Genomic DNA, 24790 nt, shown 5'->3' with positions numbered 1-24790 from the left:
CCGCTGCCTCCCCGGGTGCCAGGGCAGGAGATGGCTCCGGCACCGCTCCCTGCCCGGCCGCGGAGCCGTGGTGACCCGCCTGCCAGCTGTGGCTGCCATGTCTACCTTCTCCCTTGTGGCACCTTGTGCCGTCGAGTTCAGCTCACCACGTGCGACACCTTTGCCATCTCCTGCCCCCGCCGCTGCCCCGCAGGCCTGGCGTGGTGGCCATCTCCGCTCCCAGCCGGCGGAAAGCAGCTCAGGGTGTGACGGTGGAGGGATGCTCCAGCTCTCCCATCCTTTCCCTGAGTGTTCCCCCAAACGGTGGGGAGCCACCAGCCTGGCACCCAGCGTCGCTGCCCAGCCCTAGGCTCCGGGACCCTTGGCGTGAGCGAGGGGCTGCGCCCGCTGATCCCGGGAGCATCGCTGGGCCCGGCTGCGCGCTCCCGGCTGGCATCGCCGCGCTGAGCAAACAGGAAACACTCGCCCTTTGTTAATCCCGGCCCGAGCTGCGCGTTAAATATTTATCATTGAGCGGAGGAGGCTGGTGCTGGGAGCTGGGCGGGGGGAGGCTGCGACGGCGCCCGAGGCCGCTCACCCACCGAGGGGACGGTGAGTGGGGTCACTGCCGGGGGGGACCTGGCCCCCCAGGGTGGGCTGCAGCGGTGTGGGGTGGCTGGGGCTCCCAGCCCGCAGGGTTCCTTGCCAGTGGGTGCCATGACCTTCAGAGCTGTCACTGGGGGTGTGGTGGGCTGGAGGGGACTGTGACCCCCTTGGAGGGGAGGGATGGGGTCTGGGCTCCCCTCGCAGGGTTTAACCCTTTCCTTGGGTGCCCGTGGCTGTGCCCCCGCTGCCCTCTTTGCCCTTGTCACCCCGGTGGAACCAGCTCCGGTCCCCAAGTTGCTTCCTCCCTGCGGTATCTCCGGCTTGCACCAGTGACGGGAGGAGCGGCCGCATCCCCACGGCTCCCAGTGATGGGAGCCGCGTCCTCGGGGGCCATGGCAGCGGGCAGCACCCCTGCCCTTGTCCCCTTTGTCCCCTGGGCACAGCATTCGGGCAGCCAGGGCTTGGTGCCACCGGCCCCTTCAATCCCAGGCAGGGATTCTGGCTGGCTTCTGGCAGGGGACTGTGTGGCTCGATGGGGACCAAGGGGTGGCTGGTGGCAAAGTCAGCATCCTCCCACGTGAGCTCCCGTGGGGACAGAGGCCTGAGCTCACGTGGGAGCGTGTGGGACAGAGGAAGGGCCGGGGCTGCCCGGTTCCGGGGCTGTCAGCAGTTTTGGGGAGCAGCAAGTAGGAAGCTGCTGGCGGAGGCTGGAACGCGGGCGCTGCCGGAGGGGATAAGGTGGGCTACGGGCACCCGCAGAGCGGGGCGTGGCGCTGTCGGATGGGGGTCCCCAATGCCCAGATCTCTGGGGGTCGGAGGGTCACCCCTGGGAAAGCGGGTGGCAGCGGGGATGGGGACTCCGCTTTCACCGTGTCCCCCCCGCTGGGACTCGGGGGGCTGCGGGAGCACAGACCCCCGCTCCTCATCTCCACCGGGTGCTTCCCATCCCCTCCCAAAACCCCCCTCCAAGCCCCCGGCTCCATCCCGGCGGGGGGGGCTGGCGTGGGGCTCGCCCCATTCCGTAAGCGGGGGCCGGGTGTGCGGGAACGCGTGCGCGGGGCGTGGGATGAGTTCAGCCTCTTGGCTTCCCTCCCTGGATCCCAGCCCTGGAAATGTCACTGGAAACTCTGAATGGGCCGGCCCCGCTCCAGAGCGGGGAGCACTGGGGGGGCGAGCGCACCCCAGGGGGGCTGGGGCACGTGGGGACCCACCGCCGGGTGGGTGGCGGCTGCTGACCCAACTGGGGGATGCTCTTGGGGGGTTCTGGCCACCGGCCGCCCATAATGCGCTGAGCCCCCCCCCCCCCGCCCCCCCCCCTTCTCCTTCCCCCGGCAAAGTTTGCGCCGTGCATTTCTCCTCCCTGCTGCTACCACAGCTCCGTCCTGCTCGCCGAGGGGCTCCCCCCCCCCCCCCCCCGGCTGGCAGCACCCAGGAGGTAAGAGCTGGCTCGGGGGGGCCAGCGAGGAGGGGGTGACCGATGGGGACCTGCTCCCGGGGGGGCAGGATGGGGCTGAGCCCCGGGGGGCTGCGGGACGGCAGTGTGCTGGGAATGGAACGGCTGTGGTTGGGGTGCCTGGGGGGGGGGGGGGAGCCTGCACCCCCCCTTTCTGTGCCCTGGGGCAAGCTGTTCCCAGGGCCTCAGTTTCCTCAGGGTGGTGATAACCATTAATTACAGCCTGGCACTGTCAGGACCAAGGAGCTGAGGGGTCCCCAGCCCCATCTGCCCCATGCATGTGGCACGCAGAGCACCATGCCGGGCTAGCAGCCCCCCAGCAGCACTGTTTGCCCAATTTGAGGAGGGGTCTGCGCCGTGCTGGGCTCTGGCAGCAAGTCGCGCAAGTCCCGTGGGCAATGCCCGGCGGGGCTGGAGATGCTGGGGGATAAGCACGGACACCGGTGTCCCCCAAAGGTTCCCGGGGCTGCTCATCCCCCACTGATGCAGCCCCCCCATCTCCCCGCAACGGTGTCGGGGGCCGTTATGGGGGTCCCGTGCCCCCCAGCTGCCCCCTGGCCCCAGCTGCAGCCCTGGCATGGGGTGCAGTGGTGAGTCATGGCTCATCACGCTGCCGGCGGGGTGGTGCTGGGCTCGGCCGCACATTCCCTCTTCCCTCCTTCCCTCTCCCTCCCTGTTTGCGCTGCAGGGTGGGGAAATACTTCTGCCTCTTCGTGTTGCTCAGCCCCGGGGAGCTCGGCCCTGGCGGCTCTCCCGGTGTGCCACTGCCCAGCGCTGCCATGTGCCCGGGCAGGAGGGCACCGGCTGCATCCCACCATGCCGGGCCGGGATGCTGGGACGATGGGCAGATGGCTCAGCCATCGCCCTGTCCCACCCAGGGGGGCTGGATCCACCTGGAATGGGGAAAGGGGCCGGGTGGTCCGGATTAGGCCGTGGCGGGGTTGAGGTTGCGTGGAGAAGCCGTGCCAGGGCTGTTTCTGGCCAGGAACAGCCATAGCCCCCCTGCCCCACCAGGATCCTACAGCTGGGGACGGTGCCACAGTGGCTGTCACCCTGCCACAGTGTCCCCTGCGCCTCTAAGTAACAGGGGACAGTCCCTGGCGGTGGGGATGGGGGTGCCCCGGAGCCCCCCAGCTCTCTGGCGAAGCCCGGTGAGATGAAGGTGCATCCCGCAGATGGGGATGGGACCCGCCGTGAGCGCAGCCCCTTTCCCCGCAGGGCACGGGCAGCCCCTGAGCACCGTCCGGGCAACCCACGGCCATGGCGGGCCAGCTCCTGCCCCCCGATGCTGGCCAGGCTCTGGGCACGGAGGACGTGCCCCCCTTCCACCCACCACTGCAGGTGCCCCCACAGCCGACGGCAACACGGGTGAGTGGGGCCGGGGGCTGCTGCCGTGTGCCGGGGGGGTCTGGGGAGCTGCTCCACCTCCATCCCTTGGCCGCCGCCACATCGTCCCCGCGCCAGCCCCCTCCTTGTGCCGCAGGTGCCCGTCATCCGCCACCGCGGCTCCAACACACTGAATTTCGACTTCCACGACCCGGAGACCCGTGGCACGGCCGAGCGTGGGCGGCCAGCCCCCAGGAGCTCAGGTACCTGCCCCGAGCATCCCTGGGGGGCATCCCCGGGGGGCATCCCCACGGCGCTGGGCAGAGGGCAAGGGCTCACCCTCGCCCGCCTCACCCCCAGCGAGCGACTGGTACCAGACCTGGCCGGCCAAGGAGGCGAAGGCACCCAGCGCCTCCGTGCCCACCAGCCCCACGCCCGGCCCTGGGGCTGCCCCTGTCCCTGCCCGGCCACCAGGCTGGTCGGCCACCTGGACCAAGGACAGCAAGCGGCGGGAGAGGCGCTGGGTGAAGTACGACGGCATCGGGCCGGTGGATGAGACAGGGATGCCCATCGCCTCGCGCTCTGTGAGTCGAGGGCACGGGGCTGGGTGTCCCCCCCCCCTCCCCACCGTGTCACCCCCTCACCACCCCACCGTGTCCCTGCAGAGCGTTGACCGACCCCGCGACTGGTACCGCAGCATGTTCCGGCAGATCCACCGCAAGCTGCCAGGTGAGTCCCGCTGCCACGACACGGCGCGCGTGGCACAGCACCCGCTCACCTCCTCCTCCATCCCCACAGAGCTGGACTGGGACACCCATCGCTGCCCCACAGGTAGGCTCGGTCCCTCCCCCACCACGGTGCCTCCATCCCTCCCAGAGCTGCGGAGGAAAGGGCCGTCACCAGTTGAGCCCCCCAGCATGCCCAACGGGGTGGACTGGTGAGTGCAGCGCTTCAGTGGTGCCCAGTGGGGTGCCCGTGGGGTGGGGGGCTGCAGGGGGCTGAGCTCCTCCTGCTCCCCACAGGACCAGCTGGGGTGACACCGGTGCCATCGCAGAGCCCGGCAGCATTTTTGACTACGAACCGGGGAAATCCTCAGTGCTGGAGCAGCCGTGGCAGGTAGGCACCCCCAGCAGCCCCGGCACGGAGGGGGCTGGGGGGGCACCGCGGTGTGTGCGCCCCTAACCAGCCCCTTGCCCTTCCCAGCCCCCGGCAGCGGTGCCACCGGCGCGGGCTCAGTCCATCGAGGTAAGCTGCCCGCGGCAGGTGGGGGGCAAGGGGGTGGCAGCGGGGGTCCCTGTGCCCGCGCCGCTGGGATGGGGGGGGTGGGCAGTGCCAGCCTTGCTGCCACAGCCGCGTCCTGCCCGTGCAGGTGCTGCTGGAGCGGGAGCTGGAGCAGCTCAGCGAGGAGCTGGACAAGGACATGAAGGCCATGGAGACACGCCGGCACCCCCGCCAGGTACCCCGCGTCCCCTGCCCGCCCCCACCAGCCTGCACCCCTCATGCCTCCCTGGGCTGGGGGACCCTGAAGGGACCTACAGGGCTGACGGTGTGTGCATCTGGCTGTGCACACATCCAGCTGTGCACACGTCCAGCTGCGTGCGTGGCCTTTGGGCACGGCTTGAACGTGCGCGGGGCAGGATGCATGCAGGGCTGGATGCGTGCACGGCTGGATGTGTGCATTGGTGGCTGGATGCATGCATAGCTGGATGCGTGCACATCTGGATGCACGCAGGGCTGGTTGCGCGCAGGGCTGGATTCATGCAGGGCTGGATGTGTGCACGGCTGGCTGGATGCTGCACATCTGGATGCATGCACGGCTGGATGAGTGCACAGCCGGCTGGATGCTGCACATCTGAGTGCATCCACGGCTGGATATGTGCACGGCTGGCTGGATGCTGCACAACTGGATGCACGCAGGGCTGGATGCACGCAGGGCTGGATGCATGCATGGCTGGATGTGCACACGGCTGGCTGGATGCTGCACATCTGGATGCACAACTGGATGTGTGCACGGCTGGCTGGATGCTGCACATCTGGATGCATGCATGGCTGGATGAGTGCAGGGCTGGCTGGATGCTGCACATCTGGGTACATCCACGGCTGGATATGTGCACGGCTGGCTGGATGCTGCACATCTGAATGCACGCAGGGCAGGATGCATGCATGGCTGGATGTGCACACGGCTGACTGGATGCTTCACATCTGGGTGCATGCACGGCTGGATGTGTGCACGGCTGGCTGGATGCTGCACATCTGGATGCATGCAGGGCTGGATGCATGCAGGGCTGGATGTGCACACGGCTGGCTGGATGCTGCACATCTGGATGCATGCAGGGCTGGATGTGCACACGGCTGGCTGGATGCTGCACATCTGGATGCATGCACGGCTGGATATGTGCACGGCTGGCTGGATGCTGCACATCTGTATGCACGCAGGGCTGGATGCGTGCCCAGCTGGCCGGTGGCGTGTGGCCGTGGCTGTGGCGTGGCCATGACCGTGACCGCGGCCGTGGGACGCTAGGACCCTGTCTGGCCTCGCCGTCCATCCAGCGGTTATTGGCCTGCACAGCCGGGAGCTGGACTCCCTCGCTTCCCGCCGAGGCTCAGCCTCTTGGATGATTAATTTTTCTCTCCCACCCCCTCCCGCTCCTCTCCGGCAGAGCTCGGCGGCTGCTCCCACCGCTCGCTCCCCTGCTCCGGCCTCCCCGGCGGCTCGGTGAGTAGAGCCGGCTGCTCCCTGCACCCCAGCCCCCCAAATCCCACCGCCCCCGCACCCCACTCGAGGCGAGGGACAGCGGCGAGACGGAGCCCCACGGCAGGGGGATGGTGGGAGGGATCGTCCCTCCAGCGTCCCGGCTCCCACGGCGGGGTGGGGGTCCCCACGCATCCCCCACGGACCCCCACGGAGGCCCCCGCGGCACTGCTGGCCCCCTCCACGTCCTGCCACGGGTGGGGGACCCTGGCGCCGGGCTGGCTGCCCAGTGGGTGGGACGGGGACAAACTGGGACTGACCCTTTCCCCCGTCCAGCCCGTGCCGGGACACCGTGTCCCAGGGTTTGGCTCAGTCCCAGGGGAGGTGACGGCACTTGGATTCTCAGCGCTGTGTCCCTATGTCGCCGCTGTCACCGGCACAGGGAGGGGATACCTGTGCCGGCGGGTGACCCCAGGATGGGGTGGGCACCCCAGGACATCCCCACGGCCCCGTGTCCTGCCCCGGCGGCGGGTGGAAACCAAACAAACAAGGGCTCCGCTTCTTGTAGGACCTACCGTAACCCCCCAGGGGTGCACATGGGGGATGGAGGGCTGGCTGCCCCCCTGCCTGCCCCCCTCTCCGGGCTGGGGGGGCGGAATTTGGGCTCTTTAAGTGCCCCCAGGAGCGGAGTTATCCATTAGCCAGGCGGCCCTCCTCGGTGCTCGCCTGCTCCTCGCTTCCTGCTCCGCAGCAGCCGGGACGTGCCGCTGGCAAACTTTGGACCCGTCTTGCCTGGCTGCCTCTGAGACGAGACGCTAGAGAGGCACAGCGGGGGACCCCCACATCCTGCTCCTGGGGGACCCCCACATCCTGCTCCTGGGGGACCCCGGGGTCCTGCCCCCCAAGGGCAGCGGGGTCGGGAGCATGGAGGGTGCATGGCAGCGGGGCTGGATGTGGGGCTCAGCCCTGCCCTGAGCCACCGTCACCCCGCAGGAGCCCCCTGTCACCCCGCCGGCTGCAGAGCCCCCCCGGCACCCACTGCCTGCCCGCCAGCCCCGGCATGGAGCGGGGTGGCCTGGGGCTGGCCAGTGACCGGAGCCGTGCCGCCCCCGGCAGAGGTGAGCCCCCACACCCGAGCCGTGCCGTGCCATGGGGCACCCCGTGCACCCGCCGGCCGGTGACACCCCCCTCTTTGCAGACACCCTGAGGTCAGGGACCCTCCCCAGCCTGTCCGACATGGGGGACCCCCCCGAAGCTGTCAGGAGGGAGGAGAAGAAGGTGAGGCTGGGACGGTGCCATCCCGTACGGGCTGGGGGATGGCCGGGCTGGGGGAGCCCCCCTGTGACCCTCCTCTCCCTCCCCAGATGAAAGCCGCTCGCCTCAAGTTCAACTTCCAGGCTGAGTCACCCAAGTAAGTGACGGCACTTCTGGGGGTCCCTGCCATGCCACCGGTCCCAGGAGCCCTGGGATGTGGGGTGGCCATGGCAGCCAGGCTGGGGGGGGGTCGGTGCCCCCCAGGACCGGTGCGAGCAGTGTCCCTGAGCACCAGTGCTTGCAGGGAGCTGACGCTGCAGAAGGGGGACATCGTGTACATCCATAAGGAGGTGGACAGGAACTGGCTGGAGGGCGAGCACCACGGCCGCGTGGGCATCTTCCCCTCCAACTACGTGGAGGTGAGCCTGAGGGATGGAGAAGGGGCAGCCGGGCTCGGAGAGCCTGGTGCTGACCCTCACCCATATCCCCCCACCAGATCCTGCCCCCCACGGAGGTGCCCAAGCCCATCAAGGCACCCACCATCCAGGTGTTGGAGTATGGCGAGGCCCTGGCGCTCTACAACTTCCGAGGGGAGCTGCCCGTCGAGCTCTCATTCCGCAAGGTAACCACCGTGCCGTGCCATGCCGTGCCATGCCATGCCGTGCCATGCCGTGCCATGCCGTGCCGTGCCATGCTGTGCCATGCCGTGCCATGCCATGCCATGCTGTGCCGTGCCGTGCCGTGCCGTGCCATGCCGTGCCGTGCCATGCCGTGCCATGCTATGCCATGCCGTGCCGTGCTATGCCATGCCGTGCCGTGCCATGCTGTGCTGTGCTGTGCCGTGCCATGCCGTGCCGTGCCATGCCATGCCATGCCATGCCATGCCGTGCCATGACGTGCCGTGCCGTGCCATGCCGTGCTGTGCCATGCTATGCCATGCCGTGCTGTGCCATGCCATGCCGTGCTGTGCCGTGCCATGCTATGCCATGCCATGCCGTGCCGTGCCGTGCCATGCTATGCCATGCCATGCCGTGCCATGCCGTGCCGTGCCGTGCCGTGCCGTGCCGTGCCGTGCCATGCCGTGCTGTGCTGTGCCATGCCATGCCGTGCTGTGCCATGCCGTGCCGTGCCATGCCATGCCATGCCGTGCTGTGCCATGCCATGCCGTGCCGTGCCGTGCCGTGCCATGCCGTGCCATGCCATGCCGTGCCATGCCATGCCGTGCTGTGCCATGCCGTGCCGTGCCATGCCATGCCGTGCCATGCCATGCCGTGCCATGCCGTGCCATGCCATGCCGTGCTGTGCCATGCCGTGCCATGCCGTGCCGTGCCGTGCTAACACATCCTCTCATCCCATCGGCAGGCCGAGCGGATCTGCCTGGTGCGGCGGGTGGATGAGAACTGGTACGAGGGGCGTATCTCCGGCACCAGCCGTCAGGGCATCTTCCCCGCCACCTACGTGCAGGTGCTGAAGGAGCCACGGGTGAAAGCCACCACCGAGGACTTCCCACCCTCGTCTGCCTCCCCCAGCCCCCGGCCCCCGGCTGGCTCCCCATCCCTGCAGCGCTCGCCCGGTCCCCGGGGCCCCCCACTTTCCACCAGCTCCCCCCGGGCAGCAGAACGGGGTCCCGGTGAGGCTGGTGGGTGCCCGTCCTCACCCCGCTACCTTGGCTTTGCCTTCCCCCCCTCCCCAAAGCTGCCCCGCACCGGCACCCTGAGCCCCTCACCGGCCCCCACCGGTCCCCTGCACCCTGTGGCCACCCATCCCCAGGAGCCCTGGCGCTCAGCCTGGTCCCCCGAGCAGGTGAGTGACCCCCCCCAACAGCCCCCAGCCTCAGCACCGTGTCCCAGCACCTCTGGGGATGTGGGTGCTGCCCCATAACGCTGCACCCATCCTCTCCCCCCTGCAGTGCGCAGCCCCGAGGGCACCCACCAGCATCCGCCCTGAGCCCGCCCCGTCCTACAACGGCTCTGAAATCCAGTGGACCCCGTAAGTATGGCCAGGAGCGGCACCGTGGCACGGTGTCCCCACGCGGGACCCGTGGTGACATGGGCTCTGCCCACGCTGTGTCCTGCAGGTACCGGGCGCTCTACCAGTACCGGCCCCAAAACGCTGACGAGCTGGAGCTGCTGGAGGGGGACCGGGTGGATGTCATGCAGCAGTGCGACGATGGCTGGTTCGTAGGTACGTGGCCACCAGGCTGGGGACAAGGATGGGGACAGGTTGCCACCATGGCCCCTCACCACCTCTCCTTGCCTTTATCCCCCCAGGTGTGTCCAGGAGGACGCAAAAATTTGGCACTTTCCCTGGCAATTACGTGGCACCAGTGTGACCCACGGCGCTGAGAAGAGGAGCCCGGAGGGAGGTGTGGGGCGGGGGGCTCCCCCCTGTCCCACCTCGGCCACCCTGCATCCCTGCCGTGTCCCCTCCATGTCCCCCTATGGGGACAAAGTGCCTCCAGCTCCCTCCCGCCCCTATGGGGCTGCCTCTAACAGGGACCAATCCCCCCTGCGTGGGGGTCTCCCCCACCCCAGTGCCTTAACCCGACCCCTCCTCACGGCTGCCCGGTGCCTTGTCACCCACCACGCTGGTGGCCACCCCTCTGCCATGGTCTCCAGGTGGTGCTGGGGGGGTCCTGGCCGGTGCTGTGTCCCAAGATGCTGGTGCAGGACCCACGTTTGCTTCTTGTCCATCATTAAAGTTCAGCTCAGCCCGAGCCAAAGCCCAGCCTGGTAGTGCCGGGGTGGGGGGCAGCTGGTGGGACGGTGCCCATGGGGAGATATGGGGTGGGGGGCACAGGACATGGCGTGGGGCAGCACAGTGGGGCTGGGGTGGCCCTGCTGGTGTTGGGATGCTGCGTGGTGGTGACACTGTGGGGCTGCAGTGCTGTGCAGGCTTACAGCGCTGCAGGGGGCTGCAGGGGTGGGGGGCTGCATGGGGACATGTGGGGCAGCAATGGTGCCAGGGGGCTGCATGGGGACATGTGGGGATTTGCAGTGGTGCATGTGAGGTTGCAACGGGACACATGGGGCTGCAAGGGAGCATGTGGGGCTGCAACAGTGCCAATGGGGGGGTGGGGGGTGCAAAGTGGGGTGTGGGGCTGCAGCGGTGCCTGTGGGGGGCTGCAAGGGGTGCAAGGGGGCATGTGGGGCTGCAGCGGGGCATGTAGGGGTTTGCAGTGCTGCAGGTGAGGCTGTAATGGGACATGTGGGGCCACAGCAGTGCCCATGGGAGGTTGCAAGGGGGCATGCAGGACTGCACAGGGCTACCAGGGCGCGTGGGGCCAAAGCTGCGCACACAGCCGTGCTGTGCGGGGTGTGATGCTGTGCGGGGTGTGATGCTGTGTGGGGCAGTGATGCTGTGTGGGGCAGTGATGCTGTGCGGGGCAGTGATGCTGTGTGGGGCAGTGATGCTGTGTGGGGCAGTGATGCTGTGCGGGGCAGTGATGCTGTGTGGGGCAGTGATGCTGTGTGGGGCAGTGATACTGTGCAGGGCGGTGATGCTGTGTGGGGCAGTGATGCTGTGTGGGGCTGTGATACTGTGTGGGGCAGTGATGCTGTGTGGGGCAGTGATGCTGTGCGGGGCAGTGATGCTGTGTGGGGCAGTGATACGGTGCGGGGCAGTGATGCTGTGTGGGGCAGTGATGCTGTGCGGGGTGTGATGCTGTGTGGGGCAGTGATACTGTGCTGGGCAGTGATGCTTTGCAGGGTGTGATGCTGTGTGGGGCAGTGATGCTGTGTGGGGCAGTGATGCTGTGCGGGGCAGTGATGCTTTGCAGGGTGTGATGCTGTGTGGGGCAGTGATACTGTGCTGGGCAGTGATGCTTTGCAGGGCGGTGATGCTTTGCGGGGTCTGATGCTGTGCGGGGCAGTGATGCTGTGCGGGGTGTGATGCTGTACGGGGCAGCGATGCTGTGCGGGGCCGTGATGCTCTGCGGGGTCTGATACTGTGCGGGGCAGTGATACTGTGCGGGGTGTGATGTCCCGGGGGGGCTACGTGGTGCCGTGGTGCCCACCCCCCCCGGCCCGGCCCCGTTTCCCGGCCCTCCCGCCGCCCCGGGCCGTGCCGTGCCGAGCCTGCCCCGCTCCGTGCGCCCCGTCGGGGCGGCCGTGCCCGCAGACGGCGCTGCGGAGCTGCCGCCCGGCCCGGCCCGGCCCCGTCGGGCTCCGCCGGCCCCTTCCGAGGGGGAGGCGCCGGGGCCGGGGCCACGCTCGGCTCCGCCGCCCCACGGGGCCGCCCGGCTCGGCCGCCCGCCGGTGAGTGCGCCCGGGGGGGCTGCGGGGGGCACGGAGCAGGCCGGGGCGGGGGGGGCTGACCCGGGATGTCGCCGGTGCGGGGGGGGCATCTCTCGGGGATGCAACCCCGGGGGTCCCGGTGCTGCTCCACCGGGCAGGGGAACGGGAGGGAGCGGGCAGCGTGTCCCGCGAGTGTGTCCCCATGGCCCCCCACGGCCCCGTGTCCCCTGGCATCGCCTGTCACCCGCCGTCACGCCTCGTGGGGTGCCAGGCGGCACCGCCAGCCGCCACTGCCACAACAGCATCGCTGCGTGCCAGGCGGAGCAGGGACCGAGGTGGGGTGCAGGGAGCAAGGCGGGGGGCAGGGACTGCAGGAGGGGGAGGGCTGTTGGGGGGGCTCTGGGGGTCGTGTTCAGCCGGCTGTCGGGGTCCCCAGCATGGCAGAGCTCGCTGCCCAGGGATGCTGAGCGGGCTGGCGGTGGGGAGGGGGTTTGGGGTTTGCGCCGGGTGCGGTGAAGCCCAGCCCAGGAAATTCTTCCAGGCAGCCTCTCAAGCCCCTCTTTGTGCGCTTGGGATTTTTAAAATGCCTTCCCCGGCGGTTGCGGGCAGGGTGCTGAGCTCCTGCAGCCACCCCGGGGCTGAGCCGGCAGCATCTGGCCCGGCCGCGGCGGGACTGGATGGGGCTGGAGTGGTGCAGAGCAGCTGGGCAGGGGGCAGGGATGCCAGACGTGACATTTAGGGGAGGGGGCTGCCCCTTCCTATAGATCCCATCGAAGCCAAGGGCTGCCGCGCTCACCGGGGTGTCACGGGGACCCCGTGCCACCCCGGGGACCCTCAGCATCCTTCACCCGCATGGCTTTGCCGCAGGACAAGGGGCTTGGGGTGGGGGCTCTTGCAGCCGTGCCGCGTGCCCGGACCCCCGCCGCGGTGAGCAGCAGGATCCGTCCCTCGCCGGCCACTGGCTGCCCCCACAGCCGCGGCCTCTCCAAACCCCACTGGCTTGGCCTTGCCACGCCGCGCCGCGGTGCCGGCCTCGCTGCCAGGGCTGAGCCGCTTTCCTGCCTTGCACAAGGCCGGGGGGCAGCGGGGTGACCTCGTCTGCCCCATCCCGCCGCAGCCGGGACCACCTCATCCCTGGGGGGGGGGGGGCAGCAGGGGAGGAAGCCACCAGCCTTCGCCGGGGGCACCAGGGGCAGCAAGAGGAAGCGGCGGTGGCTGCCAGCACCCTGCGACGCGCGAGGACGCGGGTCCCCTCCCCGGAAGGAAGGCGCTGCCAGTCTCCATCAGTCCCGCGCTGGGGACCCTCGGGGTGCGGGGCTGGGGGCTGGTGGGGTGCAGTGGGGACAGGGGGAGGCCGCCGGTGGGTGGAGGAAGGAGGGGGCTCTCCTCCGCCTCGTCCCCTCGTCCCCCTGAGGTTTGCTGACACCACGGCTGCCTGCCCGCCCAGAGCCACCCGCTGCCATGCCGGTGACGGTGACCTTGGCCGGCCCGGCCCCTTGGGGCTTCCGCATCACCGGGGGAAGAGACTTTGGGAAGCCCATCACCGTCTCCAAGGTAAGAGCCCCCCACGCACTTTGGGAAGCCCATCACGGTCTCCAAGGTAAGAGCCCCCCACGCACTTTGGGAAGCCCATCGCCCTCTCCAAGGTAAGAGCCCCCCACGTGCCCCCGGCCCCAGGGAGGGCTGCGGGACGCCGGGCGGGCGCCGTCGCCTGCTTCAGGGAGCCGATCCTGTTTGCTGTCCTTGAGGGATCCTGCTCCGTGGGAACGGCCCCACGGCAGGCGACGGTGCCTGCGCGGGGGCTCACGCTGCCCCTGGGCTGGGCAGGGCTGGGCCGGGTTTCCGACTGTTGTTACCGTGGCCATGGTCCCCCCCTTGCTGGTGAACGCCCCAACAGAGGGTCTGGCATTGTTTTGGCAGGGCCGTGAGGACCCCGGTGGGTGGGAGCATCCCGTGGGGTGGGATCTGGGGACTGGCATGGAGCTGGCTGCGCCCAACCGTGTGCCGGGACCTTGGCCATGGTGATGCACGAGGGCTGCATGAGGGGATGCTGCGCCGCTTCCCTCCGGTGTGCACGGGGTGGAGGGGTGGCAGGGGAGGGGGCTCACTGCTCCAGTACCTCCCAAATAACACCGGGGCTGTCCCCATGTCCCCTTCTCTGTGGAGGTGACGGAGCACGGGAAGGCGGCTGCGGGTGGCCTCCGGCTGGGGGACATCATCGTCAGCATCAACGGGGAGGGCGCAGCCGAGATGCTCAACGTGGAGGCGCAGAATAAGATCAAGCAGAGCCCTGGGCAGCTCCAGCTGCAGGTGGAGAGGTGGGTGCTGTGACGGCCGGGGTGGCAGCCCCACTGTCCCCATGCGGGCTGGGGTCCCCAGCCAGGCCTGTGCCGGTTGTTTTTCCCTTCCAGCAACTCTTGGGGTTGTGCCATCCCCCCAGGAGCATGTCTTGGCTCTGTAATTAGAGAGTCAGGCGGTAACGAGGCCAGGCAGCCCTGGCAGCCGTTACCTGGCTGACTGGTCCCAGTTGGGGGCCTGGAGCTGCTGCCTCTTGCCACCTCCCCGGGGGGCTGCAGGGAACGGTCACGCCTGGGTGCACGGGGGCTGCGTGTTCCTGGGGCTGACGCAGGACCCCCAACCTCCCTCGGTTCCCAGGTCCCCGATGCCACCTCCCAGCCACACGAACGGGGACACCTCACCGGAGAGGCTGGCCGCACGCTTTCAGGTGAGCCCCGGGCAGCCCCCGCACACCCTGGACCCCCACCCGGGGCTGGTTTCAGCCGCTGGCATCTCCCTCCCTCCCCAGGATGGGCTGCGGATGCAGGAGGAGAGCCAGGGCACCCTGAGAGCCTCCTACTCCAGCCCAGCATCCCTCAGCCGCCCGCTCAGACGCAGCAGGTAAGGCCGGACCCAGCTGCGTGTGGGGCTGAGGGGGTGGGCAGGGGTCTGGGCATGGCCAGGGACTCTGCTGATGGGCTCCATCCTCTCCCTCCAGCTCACAGCCCCTGGAGGAGGAGTTCGCCTGTCCCAGCCTCTGCCAGGTGAGCAGGGAGCTGGGGGGCTGTGTGGGGTCAGGCAGAGATGCTGAGGGGTGCACCGTCACCCTCTGCAACCCAAACTGTCACCTTTGCACCCCCCAGAGTCACCCTTTGCAACCCAAACCGTCACCCTTTGCAGCCCCATTGCCACATCATCACCCAGCCCCACTCTGCCTGGGGGACCGCGTCAGTGCCGGTGCCGCCGGGACCCCCCCGCCGCGCTGGCAGGCACCCCTGCACCCCGCGGGCACCGGCACACCTGGCCGGGGATGGTTTTGCTCGCTCCTACCCGGCGCCTTTTGGCAACGGCGCCAGCCTGGGGAGGCCAAACCAGTTTGGGGAGGCAAGGCCCTGCGCCCGCGAGCCCGCGGCACTGGGGTGTTGGCAGGGCTGGGACCCACGGCTCGGTGCACCCCCAGCAGCACCCGCCGCGCTGAGATGCCTGAGGAGCGGGACCGGGATGCTTGGGAGGGGGGATGTCTCCCCCCCCACCCGGAGGGGTCCTGGGATGCCTATGGCCACCCCATCCCTCCCCGCCGCGGTTTTGGGCGGCTGCTGCCCCCCCCGCAGGGCAGCCGCTGGCTCCGGGGTTGATGTCTCCCTCCTCTCCTCCCTCCCCGCTTTCTTTTTTCTTTTTTCGTGTTTTTCAAGCCCAAATTGGGAAGCGCGGTGGGAGCAAGGCCCTTCCCAGCTGCCTTTGGCCGCGGCCCCGGCCACCCCTTGGCTCCTCCGGCCGCCCGCTCCCTCCTTCCTCCCCAGCCCAATTCTTTGCTTCGGTGCCAGCCCCAGGGGGGGTCCCTCCCTGCTCCGAAGACCCCCGCCGCGGGGCTGGGGCTGTGCGGGATGCCGTGTCCAAAGCCCCCTGCCCCAGGGGGCGGCGGGGGGGTGGGCTGCCCTTGACCGGCGCTTTCCATCCCACCCCAGGCGGGCTGGCGCTGGGTGCCGGCGGGGCCAAGGCCAAGGCCAAGGCGCCTGGCTCCACCCGTGCCTAATTTTAGCTCGTCCCTCGCCTGCTCGTGGCCCCGCAGGACCCCGCTGCCGTACTTGCTCCCTCTCCGCGGGGTCTGGGCAGGGGGGTCCTCGTCCCCGTCCCCGGTTTGCATCTGCGTGGCTGCTGCTCCCGGGAACATCGGCTTCCACTTAGCCGGGTTTCGCCCTTCCTGCCTCGCCAGGGCTGCTAAGCAGGAGCAGATGCTGGAGAGGGGACGGGCGCAGGCGCAGGGTTACTGGGGTGGGGAGCAGTGGGGGTGCTGCCCCTGCCCCTCCGCGGGGTCCCGCTGGTCCCAGCTTGGGAGGAGAAGCAGCGGCCCCGTGCCGAGCCGTGGAGCATCCCTGCATCCCTCCTGGGAGCAAGGGGGGGGGCCCACCCCTCTTGAAAAAAGCCCCCCCGCCAGGTCCGGGTGTCCCCAGGGTGCCGGGGAGGAGCGGGGGGGTCTGCAGGCACCCTTCCCTTCGAGCCGCCATGCTTGCCCCCCGGCCTCGGGACATGCTGGGGGGCTGCTGTGGCATCCCCCCACCCAGCCCCAGCCCCCCGCACCCCTCCAGCATCTCTCTCCCCTTGCCAGGAGCAAGGAAGCCTGAGCCGCCAGAACAGCCCCCCGGGGTCGGTCCTGCCTGTACCCCCCTGCCCACCCTCACCGGGGCTTGGGGTCCCCCCGACCCCCTGGGAGACATGCAGGGAGCAGCACCGCTCTGGGCCCTCTCCCAGCCCCTGCAACAGGTATGGAGCGGGCTCAGGGCTCGGGGTGGGGGGGACACAGAAGCAGGGAAGCCCCCAGCCCCGTGCACCCATCCTGGTGTGGCAGCCCCGCACCCAAGGGTGCACGCTGGGTGCTGTTTTGCCGTGCAAAGGGTTAACCCACCCGCGAGGCGTGGGAGGGCCGGGCAGGCTGGGGCAGCTCCCCAGGGTGGAGAGAGCAGGTGGTGGGGTGCAGCCCCACGAACCCAAGCGTCTGGGGGCTGGGATCCCCCCCCACCCCCCTCCCTTGCATCCCCCCACCCCGGGGTGCTGTCCCCCAGCCTGGGTTTGGAGCCGGCCATGCGGCGCTTGGAGGAGGATTCCGAGGTCTACAAGATGCTGCAGGAGAACCGGGAGCTGCGGGCGGCCCCACGGCAGTCCAGCACCTTCCTCATGCTGCAGGAGGCCCTGGAGGACGAGGGCGGAGGTGAGGGGGGTACTGGGGGAGATGGGGGGGGCGGGTCTGGCCAGGGGGGTGGCGGGATCCTGATGGCCTCGTCTCCCCGCAGCTGGACTTACGGCCCCTTTTCCCAGCCGGCTCTCACCCAGCACCCGCAAGCCCGTGGCCGGTGTCCAGAAGCTGCACGTCTGCGAGAAGTGCGGCAGCACCATCGCGTGAGTGGGGCTGGGGGCTGGGGGGGGGCTGGGCAGGATCGGTCCCTGCCATCACGCCCAGCAGGGAGTAAACGGGCCTGGTCCTGGGGGGACACAGGATGCCCCGCTGATGCTCCCCTCCCTGTGGATCCTGGGGGGGACACGGGGTGCCCCGCTGATGCCCCCCCTCCCTGTGGATCCTGGGGGGGACACAGGGTGCCCCGCTGATGCCCCCCTCCCTGTGGATCCTGGGGGGGACACGGGGTGCCCCGCTGATGCCCCCCTCCCTGTGGATCCTGGGGGGGACACGGGGTGCCCCGCTGATGCCCCCCTCCCTGTGGATCCTGGGGGGAACATGGGGTGCCCCGCTGATGCCCCCCTCCCTGTGGATCCTGGGGGGGACACGGGGTGCCCCGCTGATGCCCCCCTCCCTGTGGATCCTGGGGGGGACACGGGGTGCCCCGTTGATACCCCCCTCCCTGTGGATCCTGGGGGGGACACGGGGTGCCCCGCTGATGCCCCCCACCCTGTGGATCCTGGATGGGACACGGGGTGCCCCGCTGATGCCCCCCACCCTGTGGATCCTGGGGGGGACACGGGGTGCCCCGCTGATGCCCCCCTCCCTGTGGATCCTGGGGGGGACACAGGGTGCTCCGCTGATGCCCCCCTCCCTGTGGATCCTGGGGGGGACACGGGGTGCCCCGCTGATACCCCCCTCCCTGTGGATCCTGGGGGGGACACGGGGTGCCCCGCTGATGCCCCCCACCCTGTGGATCCTGGATGGGACACAGGGTGCCCCGCTGATGCCCCCCTCCCTGTGGATCCTGGGGGGGACACGGGGTGCCCCGCTGATGCCCCCCTCCCTGTGGATCCTGGGGGGGACACAGGGTGCTCCGCTGATGCCCCCCTCCCTGTGGATCCTGGGGGGGACACGGGGTGCCCCGCTGATGCCCCCCACCCTGTGGATCCTGGGGGGGACACGGGGTGCCCCGCTGATGCCCCCCTCCCTGTGGATCTCGGGGGGGGACACGGGGTGCCCCGCTGATGCCCCCCTCCCTGTGGATCCTGGGAGGGACACGGGGTGCCCCGCTGATGCCCCCCTCCCTGTGGATCTCGGGGGGGGACACGGGGTGCCCCGCTGATGCCCCCCACCCTGTGGATCCTGGATGGGACACAGGGTGCCCCGCTGATGCCCCCATCCCTGTGGATCCTGGGGGGGACATGGGGTGTCCCGCTGATGCCCCCCTCCCTGTGGATCTCGGGGGGGGACACGGGGTGCCCCGCTGATGCCCCCCCTCCCTGTGGATCCTGGGGGGGACACGGGGTGCCCCGCTGATGCCCCCCTCCCTGTGGATCCTGGGGGGGCCACGGGGTGCCCCGCTGATGCCCCCCTCCCTGTGGATCCTGGGGGGGACACGGGGTGCCCCGCTGATGCCCCCCTCCCTGTGGATCCTGGGGGGGACACGGGGTGCCCCGCTGATGCCCCCCTCCCTGTGGATCCTGGGGGGGACACGGGGTGCCCCGCTGATGCCCCCCTCCCTGTGGATCCTGGGGGGGACACGGGGTGCCCCACTGATGCCCCCCTCCCTGTGGATCCTGGGGGGGACACAGGGTGCCCCGCTGATGCCCCCCTCCCTGTGGATCCTGGATGGGACACGGGGTGCCCTGCTGATGCCCCCCTCCCTGTGGATCTCAGGGGGGGACACGGGGTGCCCCGCTGATGCCCCCCCTCCCTGTCTCGCCCAGGACGCAGGCAGTGCGGATCCAGGACGGCCGCTACCGGCACCCATCCTGCTACGCCTGTGCCGACTGTGGTCTCAACTTGAAGATGCGGGGTCACTTCTGGGTGGGCGATGAGCTGTACTGCGAGAAGCACGCCCGCCTGCGCTACCAGGGCACTCTGGGGGGGGCCGCCACCCCCCCTGTATCCCCCCACTCCTGAACCCCAGGCACTGGCACATTGCAATGGGGACCTCGCCGCCCGCATCCCCCCATGTCCCAGGGGGGCAGCATGCACCCCGTCCCCCTCCCCAGAATGCCCCCCCAGCCCCGCTGCTTTGGTAGCGTGGGGGTCTGTGGGAGGGGAGGCGTTGGGCTGGGGCTGTGGGCATCACCAGGCTGTGGATGGATGGGGGGGGGGGACACACGCACTGCAGCCGCCCACCTTTGCCCTTGCTGTGTCAGTGTGTGTGATGAGCTGGGTTGGTTCTCAGCCTGCGCTGCAGCGGCTGCACATGCCTGGGGACACAGCGGGGACACGGTGGGGGGGGGGGCACAGGGACGCCATCGCACTTAGGTACCGGAGAGGGGGCTGGCACCGCTTTGTACACTGACTGCAAAGAGCTTCTCTGAGATATTAAACCAGATCTCTATATAAATATAATATATATTTGCTCCGCTCCCATGTCTGGTCTGTGCGGGGCTGGGGGAGGGCAGGCAGCCCATGCCCTCCCTGGGGGCTGGGGACAAGTGGGCTTCCCCCCCAGCCCCAGGGTGCAGGACCCCCCAGCCCTCCTGCATGCACCCCTAGCAGCAGTGGGGAGCTGGAAGCAACCCCCCCAGCCCGGGGGGAGGCTCCAGGGCTTGGCAGGGTGCAAGGGGGCTGCAAAAGGTGCAAAAGGGCAGGGTGCAAAGGACCCCACGCAGGGGTCCGGTGCCCTGGTGATGCACAGGGATGGGTGCCAGCTGCTCCCGAGGTTCCCCGTGGGGCTGGAATGTCCCCTCCCTGCTCCGGGTGTCCCTGGGAGGTGTCAGGGATTTATTGCAGGTTGTTGGCCAGGGCCTTTGTCCTGTGGAGGCCCAGGTGGGCTCTTATCACCGCTCCCCACCCTGCGTGCCTGCCTGCAGGAGAAGGGCTTTGCGGTTATCTGGGCTTTGCAGTTACCGGCAACTCCTCACTGAGTCTGGGGGAGAACCAGCCCCTTCCCACGTCCCCCCGGCAGCAGGGACAGCCAGCATCCCTGCTCCCCTCGCTGTCCGCACTGGGCACGGTGGCATCCCTGCTCTGCTGCCCCATGGGTGCTCGGGGTGCGCCGCAGCCCCCCGTGTGCCCTGAGTTCTCGCCATCCAGGCACCGAATCCCCCGGGAGGGCTCAGCCCCCGGCCCAGGCACCCACCAGGGGGTCCCTCAGCCCCCAGCCCCTATCAGGTAGGGGTCAGGCAGGCCGAGAGCCCCCGGCCTGCAGTCCCTCCGCGCTGTCGGCACACGGTGGCTCGACTGAAGCATCCCCAGGGCAGGAGGGATGGAGGTGGTCCAGCCTGGCAGCGTGCCCGCAGGGAAAGAAAAAAAAAAAAAAAAAAAAAAAAAAAAGAAGAATAAATGCTTCTCCCTCGAGAATGGGGGGCGGGAGCCACCACCCTGGGCTAACACAGCCCCGGGCTGGGCTTGGGGGCAAAGGTGTTGCCTGGGTAGGGGGCGGCCCCCCCCCCCCCGCCCCGCCCCGGGGCTGAGCCGCCCCTCGGAGCTGCCCTATAAAGCGGCGGAGGAGCAGCGGGGCCGCTGCCGTTGCCCTGCCCCTGGTGCAGCCCTGCCCCCCTCCCCGGGTCAGCCACCCCCCGTTCAGCCCCCCCCCCCCCCCCGGTGCAGCCCTGCCCGCCCCCGGGGCGTCCTGCCCGGGGATGCTGCGCCGCCGGGGAGTCTTCAGCGTGGAGCCGCTCTGCGGCCGCGGTGAGTCGGTGGTCCCTGGGGCTATGGGGGACCCCCCACCATGTAGTTGGTGGGGGGGGTTGTCCCTGGGGTCTGGGCTGGATTTGGGGTCCTCTGGTGCCCCCAGCCTGTGATGCTCGTGCTAGAGGAGATCCTCAGGGATTCCCTGATTTGTGGCGTCTGTGCTGGAGGGGGAGCCCTGGGGGTCCCTGGTACCCCAGTTTGTGGCGTCTGTGCTGGAGGGGGAGCCCTGGGGGTCCCTGGTACCCCAGTTTGTGGCGTCTGTGCTGGAGGGGGAGCCCTGGCACCCCCCTATTTGTGTTGTCTGTGCTGGAGGGGGACCCTGGGGGTCCCTGGTACCCCAGTTTGTGGCGTCTGTGCTGGAGGGGGGACCCTGGGGGTCCCTGGTACCCCAGTTTGTGGCGTTTGTGCTGGAGGGGGAGCCCTCGCACCCCCCAGTTTGTGTTGTCTGTGCTGCAGGGGGACCCTGCTACCCCTGTTGGTGGTGTCTGTGCTGGAGGGGGGTCCCTGGCACCCCCGAATTTATGCTGTATGTGCTGGAGGGGGAGCCCTCGCACCCCCCAGTTTGTGGTGTCTGTGCTGGAGGGGGACCCTGGGGGTCCCTGGCACCCCCCAGTTTGTGTTGTCTGTGCTGCAGGGGGACCCTGCTACCCCTGTTGGTGGTGTCTGTGCTGCAGGGGGACCCTGGCACCCCCGAATTCATGCTGTATGTGCTGGAGGGGAGCCCTGGGAGTTCCTGGTATCCTCCACTTCATGCTGTCTGTGCTGGAGGGGGACTCTGGGGGTCCCTGGTGCCCATAGTTTTTGCCCCTCTTGCTGGGAGGGGCCCAGGGTGCTGGCTGTGCTGGGAATTCAAACTGGGTTTTGCCTTCTAGTGTTTGGGCTGGTGGGGCTGAGCCTGCAGCAGGGCTGAGCCCCCTGGGACCCGTGTGCTGTGCGGGGGTCCCAGGAACCCATTCCCCAGTGCTATGTGCCCCCCGCTCCCTGCCCAGGCTGTGCTGGGAGCCCCCTCCAGCAGCAAAGCTGGGGGGTGTGGGGGGTGCTGGGGGCCTGAGCTGGAGCTGCAGGCTCAGGGGGGGACTCCCACGGAGGCGGTTTGAGTTCTCACGGTGACGGAGACCCCCCTGCCCTGCCCTTTGTCACCCAGTGGGGCTCTGAGCCTTGGTGAAATCCCTGCGGTGACGAGGCAAGCGTGGTGGCCCGGGGGCAAGCAGCCCCTCAGCACGGCACGTGGGGCCACCCAGTGCAGCCAGTGGCCGTGGGGCACGTGGGCTCCGGTGGCCATGGGGCGCGTGGGCTGCGGGCTGCGGCAGCCGGCCGTGCTGGGGCGGAGGGGCTGCCCCACGGCATTGCTGGCATTCATGTGGCCGCTGAACGGCTGGATTGTCCGCCAGCTGGCCGCGACCTCCTGGTGCTGGCCGCTGTGCCGCGTGGGCACCGGTGTCACCAGCCCACGAGGGATGCGCGGCGAGCGGCTCCAGGATGTGCGGATGCGCAGGGGTAGGAATGTGGGACCACCGGGGACCCTTGGCTGGTGAATCCCACCCCTGAGCGGGCTTTCCCGAAAGCGGTGGGATTCATCCAGCACCTGGTTGCCTGCTGGCACCCAAATAACCCTCTCGCCTTCCCAGTTGGGGCGGGAAGGGAGCCCTTAACCACCGGTCCAGCCAGTATCGCCGATCCCAAATCCTGAAAGGAACCAGTTGGGAACCAGTCCGGTAATGAGGTGCCTCTGGATACGGGGCCCGTCGCCGGCTGGGGTGGCTATAAAAGGGAGCGCTGGGACGCGCGCCCGGCAGTCGGCTCCAGCTTTCGGCGATGTGGGGTGGCTCCCGAGCCGTCTGGAAAAGGAGGTTCAGCTGCTGTGAGTGCATGTGGCAGGGGGGACCCCCAAGTAGGGGCTCGCCGGGGGCGGGTGGGCAGCTCTGCACCCTGAGCTGGGTGTCCCGGAGGTGCCGAAGCTTCGCGCCTCGCTGAGCCCTGGCTGGGAAACGGGGGCGAGTGGTCTGCACAAGGAGGGCCAAGACCCCCGCCCATGGGCTGCGATCCCACCGGGAGCTGCAGGGTGATGGTGGTCCCATCCTGGTGGTGACGCTCCCCTGGCTGCAGGGATGAGCGTGAGGAGCTGGTGGTCCCATCCTGCAGCCATCCCATGGCGGGGGGAGGACGGGTGACACGCTGCCGTGCCCTGGGTGGGCTGGCACCCAGCCGGAGTGTGGGGAGGGGAGGGCAGCGCTAGTGAGCCCCAGGTTGGGGTGAGGGTTGTGGTTGCTCCCCCTGGACCACCTGGGGGGGGGGGGGGGGGGGGGCTGGGGGGGGTGCTGCTTCTGGGGTGCAGTGACACACGCTGCTGTCGTACGAGCATCCCCTGCTGCGGGGACCCTCCGGAGAGGGGTCCTGGGCAAGGGGCGCTGTAACCCCGTATGGCAGCAGGGAGGGCGGCCTTTTGGGGGGGCTGGAGAGGCTGGGAGGGGTGGTGGTCCCGGGCATGCAGGGGTGGTGAGCACCCCGTCCTGCCTTTGCCTGGGGACCCCCACCCGACACCCCCCCGGCTCTCCTTTGCCCCACAGATGGTCCCTGGGAGACAGCGGAGAGCTGCGTGGTGCGCACCTCCGCCAGCGTGTACCGCCGGCTGCAGGAGAGCCCCCGGCAGCCCCCGGCGGGGATGAGCGCCTGGGGACCCCCCCGTGCCGCCCCCCCCAGTCCCCCGGCAGACCCCCGGCGGGCGGGCGTCTCCTGGAGTCGGAGGACTCCGGCGTGGAGATGGCCAGCAATGACCACTCGCCCTCCACTCCCCTGGGCTCTGAGAGCAGCTTCTCCCTTGATGGCTTCCCCCGGGAGAAGACCCCCCTTGGAGAGGAGCGGGGCACCGAGCCCCCCCGCCCCCCCCGCAGCCGCTCGGCCAGCAAGAAGCTGGTGCAGGCGGTGCAGCGCAGCAGGAGGCAGCGGGCACCCGGCCGCTGCCCACGCCAGCTCGGCCGGCGTGGGATGGACCTAGGGGTAGAACCGGCGCGGGAGCCAGAGAAACCCACCATGGAAGACCCTGAGGGAGCGGTGCGTGGCGGGGAGCGAGCGGCTGGGGGGGCTCGGTTGGCTGGTAGCCTTCAAACAGCCGTTTGCCCCGAGCGGCTGGGGGGGCTCGGTTGGCTGGTAGCCTTCAAACAGCCGTTTGCCCCGAGCGGCTGGGGGGGCTCGGTTGGCTGGTAGCCTTCAAACAGCCGTTTGCCCCGAGCGGCTGGGGGGGCTCGGTTGGCTGGTAGCCTTCAAACAGCCGTTTGCCCCGAGCGGCTGGGGGGGCTCGGTTGGCTGGTAGCCTTCAAACAGCCGTTTGCCCCGAGCGGCTGGGGGGGCTCGGTTGGCTGGTAGCCTTCAAACAGCCGTTTGCCCGCAGGCCGTGCCGGGGCAGGGGCTGCGGTACCTGGAGCACGTCTGCCAGATGCTGGAGCGCCTGGCCCGGCTGCAGCAGGACAACCGGCTCCTCCGGCAGCAGGCGACCGATGGCCGGCACACCCGCCCTGACACCACGGTGAGGGCCGGGAGGATGTGGTGGTGGTGGTGGTGGTGGTGGAAGGCACGGGGAGGGTGGTGGTGGGGGTCCCAGCTCAAACCGTGCCTCTCCTCACCCACAGCCCACCCAGGAGCTGCCAGGGCGGGATGCGGCTGTGTGGAGGGGTGAGGGGTTCCGGCCGCGCTCCTGCTCGGACAGCCAAGCGCCAGGTGAGTGGGGTGGGAGGTGGGGGGAGGGGGCTGTGCCCAGCCAGACCCCCACACTGCCTTTGTGTCCCCCTCCCCACACAGCACCCGACGCCGGGCTGTGCCGGAGGACGTGGGGGCACTCTGCCAGCTCCCCCAGCCTGCTGGACCCCCCCGAGAGCAGGGCGTGCGCCCCGGCACCCGACAAGGTATGGGCTGGGGGGCGGTGGGGTGAGGTGAGGGGCCACCCACGGACCCCCCCCCCTCACTGACTGTCTCCCCAGCAGGACGGCCGCTCGCACTGGGGCCGGGTGAAGGTGCTGCTCACCCGCCTGACCCGCCGCTCGCTGCGGGGCGGCCGATGCAGGTAGGGCTGGCGGGGGGGGGTCCTGCTCCGGCCGCCCCTGGATGGAGGAGCTGCATCACACCTACTGCATCACACCCCACTGTATGACGTCACGCCCACCCGGGGCCGGTCCCCGGCCCAGCACCCCCCCACTCTTCTTTATTTTTAA

The 24790-nt window shown here is 69.6% G+C and overlaps 3 protein-coding genes across 6 annotated transcripts; all 3 read left to right on the top strand.

Annotated features, from left to right (window-relative positions):
- The first annotated feature begins 515 nt into the window (after positions 1-515).
- Positions 516-10026, top strand: SORBS3 (sorbin and SH3 domain containing 3). Of its 3 annotated transcripts, none has more exons than XM_040618234.1 (19): positions 516-591; positions 3257-3406; positions 3522-3627; positions 3725-3948; positions 4030-4093; positions 4163-4301; positions 4387-4480; positions 4568-4609; positions 4734-4820; positions 6025-6080; positions 7050-7174; positions 7255-7334; positions 7421-7467; positions 7615-7729; positions 7807-7932; positions 8673-9113; positions 9220-9299; positions 9388-9494; positions 9581-10026. In XM_040618234.1, exons 2-19 carry the CDS (start codon positions 3299-3301, stop codon positions 9640-9642), a joined length of 2103 nt encoding a protein of 700 aa, XP_040474168.1. In that variant the 5' UTR covers positions 516-591; positions 3257-3298; the 3' UTR covers positions 9643-10026. The 3 variants fall into 3 exon arrangements, with proteins under 3 accessions (XP_040474168.1, XP_040474167.1, XP_040474169.1); XM_040618233.1 differs by lacking the exon at positions 516-591 and adding an exon at positions 1116-1323; XM_040618235.1 differs by lacking the exons at positions 516-591; positions 4568-4609 and adding an exon at positions 1116-1323.
- Positions 10027-11509: 1483 nt separating this feature from the next.
- PDLIM2 (PDZ and LIM domain 2) lies at positions 11510-19298 on the top strand. 2 transcript variants are annotated; one of them, XM_040618298.1, is made up of 10 exons: positions 11510-11566; positions 12993-13099; positions 13712-13863; positions 14201-14270; positions 14352-14443; positions 14541-14586; positions 16149-16303; positions 16603-16748; positions 16831-16936; positions 18662-19298. In XM_040618298.1, the coding sequence occupies exons 2-10, from the start codon at positions 13007-13009 to the stop codon at positions 18855-18857; spliced, it is 1056 nt and encodes a 351-aa protein (XP_040474232.1). In that variant the 5' UTR covers positions 11510-11566; positions 12993-13006; the 3' UTR covers positions 18858-19298. The 2 variants fall into 2 exon arrangements, with proteins under 2 accessions (XP_040474232.1, XP_040474233.1); XM_040618299.1 differs by lacking the exons at positions 11510-11566; positions 12993-13099 and adding an exon at positions 13123-13145.
- A 1200-nt stretch (positions 19299-20498) lies between these two features.
- On the top strand, positions 20499-24790 carry C19H8orf58 (chromosome 19 C8orf58 homolog). The gene is given in 7 exon segments (XM_040618143.1): positions 20499-20582; positions 23153-23274; positions 23277-23636; positions 23974-24108; positions 24212-24299; positions 24381-24484; positions 24563-24790. Coding segments are annotated over 7 exon segments (942 nt in total). The 5' UTR covers positions 20499-20533; the 3' UTR covers positions 24647-24790.

Source organism: Falco naumanni, chromosome 19, assembly GCF_017639655.2.
Source record: "Falco naumanni isolate bFalNau1 chromosome 19, bFalNau1.pat, whole genome shotgun sequence".
NCBI classification, from domain to species: domain Eukaryota; kingdom Metazoa; phylum Chordata; class Aves; order Falconiformes; family Falconidae; genus Falco; species Falco naumanni.
Note: the sequence above shows the minus strand (reverse complement) of the source record. Positions and strands in the feature narration are given on the sequence as shown.